At 46.4% G+C, this 12,431-nt stretch overlaps 1 protein-coding gene across 1 annotated transcript; it reads right to left on the bottom strand.

Moving 5' to 3' along the window:
* Nucleotides 1-2,196: 2,196 nt before the first annotated feature.
* Nucleotides 2,197-10,042, bottom strand: LOC119324657. Its single transcript, XM_037598435.1, has 5 exons — nucleotides 9,936-10,042; nucleotides 9,314-9,466; nucleotides 7,839-9,110; nucleotides 7,677-7,742; nucleotides 2,197-3,502 (listed from the first exon to the last, which is right to left on the bottom strand). The coding sequence occupies exons 1-5, from the start codon at nucleotides 9,970-9,972 to the stop codon at nucleotides 2,313-2,315; spliced, it is 2,718 nt and encodes a 905-aa protein (XP_037454332.1). The 5' UTR covers nucleotides 9,973-10,042; the 3' UTR covers nucleotides 2,197-2,312.
* Between the last annotated feature and the right edge of the window lie 2,389 nt (nucleotides 10,043-12,431).

Below are 12,431 nucleotides of genomic sequence, written 5' to 3'. Positions count from 1 at the left end.
GGGGGGGGGGTGCGGGAGTTTGGACAGCAACCACGTTGGACTCCGATACCCCAGGCCCTCTAAATCTGTCCTCCTGGCCCCGTTTTCTTCAACTCTGCCACTTGCCCCACTTGCTTTGCATCCGCAACCTCCACCTCTACCGCTACCACTGTACCTCTCCAACCGCCACACAGTCATTGCCGGACGTTCGCAACCAGCACCGACGCGCCCACCCGCCTTCTTCGACAGCGTTCTCCACCTTGGAGCCGTTTGTACCAGGTACACTCCGCCACCCTGCCGACGACCTCCATGGTGGCTACCACGCTCGGCAGGTGTTCGGTCAAATGCCATTGATCGTACTTTTCAGACGCCATGTCGCTTTTTAGAGTAAGAAGGATGTCGGGGTTCTCGACCATGGTGGATGAGGTGTTGTGCGATGCATGGTTTGCCATATCCGCCGATTTCGTAGGCAAGAGCATAGGGTGGACCTTCTGGCAGCAAGTGCATGAATTGTTTCACGAACGAAAGCACATTGCGCCCTATGACATACACATCATCCATGATCACAATGTGAGGTCGTTATCGTATAGATGGTAAGCCATCCAAACCATCATCACCAAGTTTAGTCATGTAGTTTCTCAGCTTGAGGTAAAGTGGCCATTGCACGCGGCAGATGAGAAGATTGTAAGTTTTGACTCTTCTTCCTGAACTTGCTGATTGACTCATTCATTCCCTCAATATTGCTATTCATGTTTTATACAACGTACGTGCTGCCGTGATGTACCACAGGACAGAGGGACGGCCATTTACGTACACACACTGTTGGATGAAGCTGAAGGTACAACATGTGCGGGACCACATGATCTGTTGAAAAACTTGTTGGACGTCGAATTTGGGACATTGTTGTACTTGCATCCTATGTATGGATGTGCTATTTTCTTTCCGAACTTTGATAAATATCAGCCGGTTTGCATGAATATCGTCCGCTAAGTCGAAACCTGACTTCAAATGCATGCTGGCAGCATTGAATTGCTCTAAGCGCTCCCTTTGGATTTTCTTTAGTTTTTCGCACGTGTTTTCTGCTTTTTCGATGTTTTTTTCGGCTTTTTGGTTTTCCACCAGTATTTCTTAGCTTTTGGAGAGAAAAATTGATTTTTTCGCGAAAAAACTCATTTTTTTGCATCCGTAAGAGGCACGGATATGCTTTCGTGAGAGGCATGGTTGTACCTCTTCGAAACAGAAAAAACGAGTTTATTTTTTTGCCTTCTGTGAGAGGCACGGTTTTGTTTCCGCAAGAGGCACGGTCGTGTCACTCAAGAACGAAAGAAAAAACGTGTCTTTTTTCCTTCCGTGAGAGGCACGGTTTTGTGTTCGTGAGAGGCACCAACATGGCTCTCAAAAACAAAACAAAATCCCTTCTGCGAGAGGCACGGGTTTACTTCTCATGGAGGCACAGATTTGCTTCCGTGAGAGACACAATCGTGCCTCTTTCAAAAAGGAAAAAAGGTGCTATCGGTTCGGATTATTCGGGAAAAAAGTTTGTCAAAAGCTATCAACATGCGATCTAGTTTTGAAGATCTCAACTTGAGGAATTCAATGGTGAAAATGGTTTGAGATTTGGACACACGGTTTAAAAGATAAAACGCTTTGAATAGACGGATCTACGAAAAAAAGGAAAAACTCCCAAGTTGCAACAAGTGGCGCACATGCAATGCACCGCTTGTCGCAAGCTGGGGAGGCGGGTGTGATCTTTGGAAGAAGTACTTCTTAATTAGTGATTTCGGGTTTACGAGCCATAACCTTTTTTCGGCTTTTCTATCTTGTGGACTGAGATGAGCTTTTCGTGTGTGTGTGTGTGTGTGTGTGTGGGCAGCCCCTGGTTTGTTTTTTTTTTCTATTTCGGGCTAGACTTGTTATTTCTTTTGAATTTTCCTTGCGGTTAGGATAGCCTTGGTATTGTTATTCGATGCACTAGGTCTCATTTTTGCTTTTATTATGCCTTTTTTCTTGGGTAACTGCTATTTTTTAGGGAGGTGCTTTCTCATTGTTTGAATTTTGTAGTTTTTTTTTTCATTTCCTAAAAAAAGACCTTCCTTTCCCGTTAAAATAACAATGCTTGATTTTTTATTTCCGTGTTTTCGGCGAGGTGTGCACTATTGAAACCGCACTGCCACAAGTAGACTCATGTTCGGAAATTTCGATTACAACTGATCACCGTGATATCCTGCGGGTATCAGCAACATAGGGGTGACAACGCTCGTCCTTGATGCCAACATATATCGCATCCCTTCTCGGCAGCATTAGATCTTTGCGTCAAGGGCACAACGTGTCATCTAGTTAAATGAAGGATTGGCCATTACACTATCGTGGTAGATTTGCTGCAACACCCCTCTGTAGCGGTCGATGTCGAGGGTGATATTCTGGCCATTCAGGAAGATTCCCCACGTCATACCATACCCCTGCCTGTGTATGGAGGCAATGTCAGTGAAGACGGCGTGGTCCCTCGGGTATATGTACTTGAGTGTCGTCTCATCGGCGGTCGGCTCGTACTGGACGTACCGGAGCCCCATATCAGCCGATGGCGCACCAAAGGCAGCATTAGCCCCCCAGCTCATGTCGCCCCACGGGACGACCTGCACCAACGTTGCGTTGCGCGGGAGGAACACCAGGTTGGTGAGCCCCGCACCATGCACACCCACCATCACGTCGCACGAGTTCACAACCTCTGCGAACCGGGCCATGTCGCTCATGGCCTCTGGAGCCCCTAACACCACCTCAAAACCGATATCAGTGGCAGTTGCAACGGCCTCTACCTCATTCGCGAATGCCCTTGATTTGCGGCGCAACACCATGAGGAGACGAGGCCTGTTGCCGGAGGTCCGGTTTACGGGGGTAGCCCACTCATGCTTCAGCGAGTAGACCGACCGGAGAAAGCTTCGGAAGTCCGTCATCGTGTAGCCCTTGCGGGAGAGAGCAGGGATGATCCCCATCTCCTTATGGCTCTCGGTGCCGACGTGCACCGATGGGAAGCAACGCACCTTGTCGTCGGCGTCAAAGTCGATGACCGGGTACATGGAGAGCGCGGCGAGGATGTCTTGAAACTTGTCAACCCACTTGTGGTTGTAGTCGGTGACCACAAGCTGGACGCGGCCATCGTACTCCCGCACAGTGTTGAAGAGAGGGATGAGACCGTCGGTCATGGCGTGAAAAAAATTGTTGAGGAAGCCGCCGGTGGAGAAGACCACCGCGGGGACGTCGTGTGTCACCGTGCACTGTGGCGCATCCAGCCCGCTCCAGCGGATGGTCACCTCCCTGATGGCGTGCATCGTTCCTTCCTCCGACTTGCGCGGGTAAGGGTGGATCTTCACTGTTCCATTCTCTGGCCAGTAGCTGTCATCAGACGATGAGACCACGTACACGGTGGCCGATTTGCCATGCATACGGACGTCGCCTTGCATGGCACATATGTCCATGCGTTCACTGCTGAAGTCGCAGATTGACTTGCTTCTTGGTGCTACCACATCTGTATCATGCATAAAGTGTTACTCCCCTTGTTCATAAACATATATGATGTTTTGGATATTTTGATATGGTCTACTTACATACTGAAATGAGTCTTTACAAAAAAACCAAGCTTATATGAGTGAACAAACAAGTAAAATGCGTCTATATAAATCCGAATCAGAAAAAATGTAGAACATCTTACATTTGTGAATGGAGGAAGTAATGATTAGTCTAGTTAAGAACGTCTCTTAGTAATTTTTTGCCACTCTTGGGAAATTTTCATTTGCCGTTGGATTATTCCATTATGGGCAGCCTTTTATTATATACTCTACTAGCCATCAATTCGTGCACCGGTCCATACATGTATTCTGTCAATTATATGGTTACTATTAGAGGTATACTGTTTTGGAGGTGAAAAGTAAAAAGAATTAATGTTTAGAAGATTTTTAAGTAGAACTTTCCTAATAAACATGTTCAGGTCTTATACATGTTTGAAACTTTTCATGAACAAAAGAAAGATGTTGTGATCTGGACAAAAAAAAGTTCTAAACACAGGCAACTTTATAATGTGAAATATGTCCGTCTACTTCACAACATATGTTGTTTTTTTGGTAAAAAACACTAAATTGTCATAAAATACAGACATGTTTGTTTTAAAAAGAAATATACTCTTTTTTACCATTTTTGCTTCTTTCTTACTTAGTGTTAGTCCGGGATCTTGTTGTTTGTGCTCCGAAAGAAATATCTGAATTATTATCATATTAATTTCATATGGATATTCGATATACGGTGGATAATTATCTATCTTTATCTCTCTGAAGTTTACGTATTACGCATTGGGCCAAAAAAGATTGAATGGTCATACTATTGTACTCCCTCCGTCCGGAAATACTTATTTTTGAAATGGATAAAATGGATGTATCTGTAACTAAAATAAATCTAGATACAACCATTTCAAGGACAAGTATTTTCGGACTGAGGGAGTATCTATTTCCGCACAGCAAATTTTTATTTATCTGCTTAGTGATGCCACCTCACATATATATCTTTCCATCCTACTAGTACTAGAAGTTAGTATATCTAGCGGAATCTCGTGTCACTATTTCCCATTTATTTGCAAATATGTCTTTTTCAAGATCATGAGGCCGATATGATGTACTCCCTCCGTCCGGAAATACTTGTTCTCGAAATAGATAGAATGGATGTATCTATAACTAACATAAATCTAGATACAACTATTTCGAGAACAAGTATTTCCGGACAGAGGGAGTAAAAATTGACCCGGCGGAAACATTGCATACCTTCGCGGGTTCTATTAACCTCGCTTCTTTTTGGGACTATTGACCATGCACGGAGCTTGTGCCATCGACGTGTCCACATGTGAGCACCTTCTTCTTAGTTACTGTTTGGCCGATTTCTGTTAACAATATGTGTTCCAACTTATATGAAATATAAAACTCGGACTACTGGAGTCTATGGTTTATGGGTGTGCTTGCACTTTGTTAGCAATCTTCATCTTAATGTAATTTTGGATTTGGTGCTTATATTGATTTTTTAGACTAATTTGGAAAATATCCTAGAATTGTTTGTGTATGTTTTGAAGAAAGCTTACTACATGCATCTTATGTGTATATTTATGATTAAGATTGATGCAGCACGCATGCATAGAAATGCATTTTGACTGGGTAGACTGGGTACACGGTGATTTTTCAAAGAAAAAATATATCAATTAGTGCACGTAGCTTTTTTTTAGAAAAGGAGGATGACCCCCGGCCTCTACATCTGGACGATGCATACGGCCACTTTATTAATTATTCTCACAAGACCTTACAAAGGCATACAACAGCAAGACTAAAACCACCATCTAAGCAACAACTGTCGCTACACTTATCCAATTGATGAAGGGGCGCAGATAGTCTAGGTCTAATACCAAACAGACATCGCAGCCAAACCTAAACATCTAAGACCTGAGGTCCCAACTAGAACGACTGCCGGGTATGGGGCACCTACCAGTCCGGCGCACTCCTCAACCAGGACGCCTGCCGGGTATGAGGCCGCCGCAGCCACCTGCCACCAATCCATCTTCAGTGTTGTACTGCTGCATCAACCTTGTCCGGTCTAACTGCCGTCGACGCCACCACGACGCCAGGCAGCGCCACCTCACTGCGCGAGTTCATCTCCGCGCATCGGACTCCGAATCTCCATAGCGCCACGCCGCCAAGATCCGCCGCCATCAATGTATAAGATGAAGTACCACTCCACCAAAGAAACCGTCCTCTGTTCCCCGAGCCCGTGTGTACCTCCATGAATGACGCCCTCAAGGGGGAAACGACACCAGAGTGTCGCCATCATCCGATCAACTGATCTAGGGTTTTCCCCGGAGGTAGCAGAGAGTGACCTTGAACTTCTTCACGGCGATGCCTTTAAGAAGGGAACGACACAGACAGCGCCGCCACCGCCGGCCTTTGCAGTAGTCAAAAACAAGTTTTCACTCAGATCTGTTCGAAGAAACTTCATCTCTCGTGAACTGGCCACCTCGTCCTGCGACGTCCCCGGGAGCGGGATCCCAAGATTCGCCGCAACCGATGCCGCCACAAGGACCCACCACCCAACTGTCATCCCTGAAGGGGACGACGCCACCACCGTGCTCAGATCCGGCATCACGCCAACGCGAGCGCCCACCACCGCTTAGGGCCGCCGGACGACGCCCGAGCCCGACCACCCGAAGGAGAACCGATCTGGGGCGGGAAACCCCAGATCCGCCGCCGCCAGCCCCCGCAGCGCCGCCGGGATCCCATCGGGCCGCCGCCCGAGCGCGCCAACTCCTCCTCCATGTTGTACGCCCAGGGACGCCGATGCATCTCAGCTAGAGGATCCCCTCATGAAGAAAGGAGGAAGGCCCGCCGTCCGCCGTCCGCCGGGCGAGCTTCGCTCGCCGGCCTCCTTCGGCGGCGGCGGGGAAGAAGGGGAGGAGGGAGGTCGAGGGCGGCGGCGGTTGGGGACACAGATCTCGGTGAAAGAGAGGACGAAGGTAGAGATTCTGCTTGCGTACAGATGCATTGGTCCAACTCAATAAAAAAGGATAGTCTAGGATTCTGCTTTTCGAGGTACAAACACATATGTACTGCCAGAACCTAGCGCGGCGCACAAATATACTCTATCTCACATATAATCTTAGTCGCCGAATTCAAATTGTCTGGTTATTTATGGCATGTTTTTTAGGATTAACATGGTGGCTTTAAAGATGCCTCTAATTAGTACTCCCTCCGTTCCTTTATATAAGGTATATTTGTTTTTATAAAATTTCAGAATGTACTGCGCATTTCTTCTACCTCATAATATCCTTGTTAGCCCTCTAGAAAAAGGGGAAAGTATCTCTCTTCTCATTGTCTATATCTTTTTTTTAGCAAAAGAAGGAAAGTATCTCTCTGACGATTGCATGTATCTCATACTTTTCTCGACTAACTGATTTACATGCCACTAACAAATAAATTTGCCAAGGTTAATTTCGTCCTAACATGTCTATAATTCCATGCCTTGGTCACGATGCCAAAAATGATACACATCTATCTATACCAATATAAAAAGACCCAGTGGGGCATATCCAACAGATCTTGGCCATCCATTAGCATTAATCCGACAGTCCTTATTGTCCTAATGGTGAGCAACTAAACACGTTTAACAATAAACACGTTTACTGCTAATCAATCATTTCTCTCCCTGATTCCCTTCCTTACGTGCATCTTTCACAAGAAAGGAAACTGCCACAATGAACTGCCCCATGATGTACGTAAGGAAGGGAATCAGGCGGTGCTTATCTGTTGGACTAGTACAATTTTCAATACATTTGTGGGAAGAGATGGACCTGCCGTTGATGGTGTTTACACAAACAATTTCTTTTGATACTACTTTTGTAAATAAAAGCAGGTATATTTTCAAACCGGATTAAGATTACACGTGCGTTGCACGTGCGCATTTACTAGTTACATAAAGGAACGGAGGGAGTAACTAGGAGTAACTTCTATAATATGTTGGTTGTATTAGTCTGTTAGTTGTATTAGTTTGTTTGCTACCAAATTCTAGTATCGCCAACAGTAACATGTTTTCTCGTTGCCACCAAAGCGCCACAACCAAATTATCAAGAGATGCAAATACCCAATGCTTGGATATGCAGTATAAAACTTGGTACGTACCTGATTTTATTGAAGAACCATCTAATCCCGTGTTCATTGCTAGGAGCCCCTTTTCGTTTTGGAGATCTGCAACAGATTACAATATATTCAATTTAGTCAGACTTGACTTCCGAACAAACTGACTGAAACTGTGTGTTCTGCGGAGAACAAATAATCATTTACCTCTGTTCGCATCAAGGACGGCGCCGGGTGTCTCGCCGGTTGATGCCGGAGAAGGCGGTGCTTCGACGATGGGAACAGGATTAAATGAAGGATTGGTCATTACACTATCATGGTAGATTTGCTGCAACACCCCTCTGTAGCGGTCGATGTCGAGGGTGATATTTTGGCCATTGAGGAAGATTCCCCACGTCATACCATACCCCTGCCTGTGTATGGAGGCAATGTCGGTGAAGACGGCGTGGTCCCTCGGGTATATGTACTTGAGTGTCGTCTCCTCGGCGGTCGGCTCGTACTGGACGTACCGGAGCCCCATATCAGCCGACGGCGCACCAAAGGCAGCATTGGCCCCCCAGCTCATGTCGCCCCACGGGACGACCTGCACCAACGTCGCGTTGCGTGGGAGGAACACCATGTTGGTGAGCCCCGCACCATGCACACCTACCATCACGTCGCACGAGTTCACAACCTCAGCGAACCGGACCATGTCGCTCATGGCCTCTGGGGCCCCCAACACCACCTCAAAACCAATATCTGTGGCAGCTGCGACGGCCTCCGCCTCATTCGCGAATGCCCTTGACTTGCGGCGCAACACCATGAGGAGACGAGGCCTGTCGCCGGTGGTCCGGTTTACGGGGGTCGCCCACTCACGCTTCAGCGAGTAGACCGACCTGAGAAAGCTTCGGAAGTCCGTCATTGTGTAGCCCTTGCGGGAGAGAGCAGGGATGATCCCCATCTCCTTATGGCTCTCGGTGCCGACGTGCACCGATGGGAAGCAACGCACCTTGTCGTCGGCGTCAAAGTCGATGACTGGGTACATGGAGAGCGCGGCGAGGATGTCTTGAAACTTGTCAACCCACTTGTGGTTGTAGTCGGTGACCACAAGCTGGACGCGGCCATCATACTCCCGCACAGTGTTGAAGAGAGGGATGAGACCATCGGTCATGGCGTGAAAAAAGTTGTTGAGGAAGCCACCGGTGGAGAAGACCATCGCGGGGACATCGTGTGTCACCGTGCACTGTGGCGCATCCAGCCCGCTCCAGCGGATGGTCACCTCCCGGATAGCATTCATCGTTCCTTCCTCCGACTTGCGCGGGTACGGGTGGATCTTCACCGTTCCATTCTCTGGCCGGTAACTGTCATCAGACGCTGAGACCACGTACACAGTGGCAGATTTTCCATGCATACGGACGTCGCCTTGCATGGCACAGATGTCCATGCGTTCACTGCTGAAGTCGCAGATTGAGTTGCTTCTTGGTGCTGCCACGTCTGTATCTGTAAGATGCACAAAAGAGTTATTGATTACGAGTAGTAGAAAGAAAGTTCTTTTTAGTTTTTATCTTGCCACTTTAGAGAGATCTCAGTTGCCGTTGGATTATTCCATTGGTACTGTAAAACTAACACAATGTCCGTTAATTAGCATTAGTTTGCTTAGTCAGATTTAACAACCGTCCTGCCGAGAAAAGGTAACTAATTACCTTGTCGACGGGCGATGTCGCCTTGACTTTTGTTTGCACTGACGATGTCGCCGGGCGTCTCGCTGCGTGATGCCGGAGAAGGTGGTGCATCAACGGCCGCGCCGGGCATCTGGTCGCTTGATGCGGGAGAAGGTGGTGCATGGCCGATCAAATCTGAATTAAATGAAGGATCAACCCAATTACTGTTAGCGCCAATTTGATGAATTAGTTAGAGAACGACGAAACTCATGGGCAGTGTACATACTCGTACTGTAATAGATATGTTAACTATTTAGATTCATATTTTTACCATGATTTTAACTAATAAAAGTAAAATTTATGCATAGTAAAAATAATATTAGCTGAAAAGAAAACTATGTTCAAATACGATTCCGATTGTAATGTTTGACGACATGCATTAACATATTTTAGTTAAATCTATGGTTAAAATCTAGCATAAAATATGAAGGAGACCAATAAACCAGAAAGGAGAAAGGAGGTAGTACACGTCGACTCATACTATGGGCCAAGAGTTGGAGTAATGAGTCTTTGGGACGACAAATCAAAGACGGTGGTGCACACGTATAGATCATATGAACACATGAAACCTAAAGAATTGTTGCTTGCAATTGAGGGAGCCTACAAAGAGATGTTGCTTGTAATTGAGGAATCCGCGGCATGTGATCGGAGTTGAGCACGACCAAGACAAGGAGAGGAAGCAGAAGCCACACGAGAGCCCTTGCTGCTGCCCTGCCCACAAGCTTCTTACCCCCCTCCTTCTTCATCTTGTACACTGGCTTGTTCACTTAGCTCCAGTGAACAATGGTGGACTTGGGAGCTAGCTAGCTAGTCGTATATATGTGCATGGGATTTAGTACTCGACTACTGTAGTACAAGTGAAGCGTGGTGACGCGATCTCCTTCCTCAACGGGCTTCTCATACTAATCCAGACTGGGTCTCTAGTCTTTTAGTTGACTTTGACGTCGGGTGTCATAATGGCACAACTGCGCTAATCGAGCATACTATACTGCCATTAGCATATATGTCTAGTATATACGCTACTCCCATACTGTCTCTCTCCCTCTCCATCCATTTGTACAGGGTCTATACTCTAGAGCGGGTCTTAAGTCTTTGAGTTGACCTCGACCTCGAGTGTCTTAATGGCACCACTGCGCTAATCGAGCATACTCGCATTAGCATATACTCCCTCGGTTCCTTTCAACAACTCGCAATTTTTTTTGCCATTTAGCCAAGGAGAGGACAGGAACGTGGAATCTTTCCTATATTGCCCATGAAAATCGGATCTGCCTCCTCGATCGGTTCTCTCGCCAGTACTACCTTTGTATGTGTGTATATTAGTCGCCATCATATTTGACTAGCAAAATGTTAATGCCTGTCATCGTAATTTATGTTGTTGGATTCGTATTTGAATGTTGCTTTCGATGATATTGTTTCGGTGAAGTATAAGTTATATCTTATTAGTTAAAACTATTGTCAAAATATGGCCCAAATTACAAAGGAATGGCGTACTCTCTGCGTTCCATAATTTAGTGCGTATAGATTTTTTTCAAAAGTCAAACATTACAAACATTGATCATGTTTATAGACAAAAATATGTACATTCAAAACACCAGATTCATATAATTGGATACATCATCCGTTGTATCTTCATGTTGTATATGTTTAGAATTGTATATACAAATAGTTTTCTCTAAAAACTCGATAAATGTCTGCTTAGTTTGACTTCCCAAAAAATCTATATGCATTATATCACTCCATCCGTTTTTATTTACTCCGCATATTAGCTTTGGTCAAAGTTAAGCTTTATAATCTTTCACAAAGTTTATAGACAAAAATATTAACATGTACAATTACAAATCAATGCCGTTAGATTCATTATTGAACATACTTTTGCATCATATAGATTTGCTATTGTAAATATTTATATTCATTCCTATAAACTTGGTCAAACTTTACAAAGTTTCACTTCAGTCAACTCTAATATGGAGAGTAAATAAAAATGAAGGGAGTATGAAACAAAGAAAGTACTTGTAATAAGCTACTACTAGTGTGAACCATAATATTTCCTTGGTTTCAAAATAAATGACTTAATTTTGTACTAACAACTTCATCTATTTTGGAACGGAGGGAGCAAATAAGTATGAAAGTTGAAGTTGAGTGCGCATGGTCTCGGGATAGACGCATTGAGCCTGTTGCATGTCAGATGATTGTCAGGCCATATGTGGTTAAACTTTCTTCCAGGCATTAATGATATGCTACTGTAGGTCAGACGGTATGAGACCATTTTATCCGGTTGTGCCGGTGTGTGCATGTGAGATGTGACCTTGTGGAGCAGAAAAGACAAAGAGGAAGTCTTATCTCCTTTGCCATACCCAGCCAATTGGATTTGTCAACCAAAATAATTTCTGACTACTTGTGCTATTGTTCTTGTACTCACACATAAATGAGAAATACTTTTCAATAAGAAAAGTAATGTTTCCCCGACTACTGGCGATCGTCGGCGAGCAAGCTCACATGATGCCACACCCATGGTCTTGACGCCGATCTGCCCTGACAGAGAAGTGATGTCCCCCACCACCACCAACGACCACCTCGCTCGCAAGGAACCACAATCACATCCCAGGCCGAGCCCCACCTCACCTACGTGGAGCACAACTCCGATCCACCTCGAGCCCAGATCTAGCCTGCCCAAGCTAGAACCATAGATCCTCGCCTCTCCCGTCGCGCTTACGACCGGCACCACCGGCACCCACCCAACCCTGTGCGCCGTCGGCTTGGATCCAGAAGAAAGGAGATGGACACCATCCCCTGCACCGCCTGCTGGACCCCGGCTGCCGCACCACCACAATCACAACAAGCTTGCCCCGCCCCGTCATGACCAAGAGCAGCCGCACGAGGAGCAGGGAACCACCGCCACCATTGGCCACCACTGGCGGAACGCGGCACAACATCCACCAGCCCGTGCCGCCTGCCGGCCAGATCCGGCCGCTGCAGCCCAGGCGCGCTCCACCCTTCAGTCCTTCACGAAGCCCAACACACCACTGCCTCACCAGCACACCAAGGGCATGCCGGTGAGCCGCCATGCCACAGAACCCCATGCCATCACCGCGCTCAGGCC

The sequence above is a fragment of the Triticum dicoccoides genome, chromosome 6B, assembly GCF_002162155.2.
Source record: "Triticum dicoccoides isolate Atlit2015 ecotype Zavitan chromosome 6B, WEW_v2.0, whole genome shotgun sequence".
Lineage (NCBI taxonomy): Eukaryota > Viridiplantae > Streptophyta > Magnoliopsida > Poales > Poaceae > Triticum > Triticum dicoccoides.
This window is presented reverse-complemented; position numbering and strand designations above follow the sequence as displayed.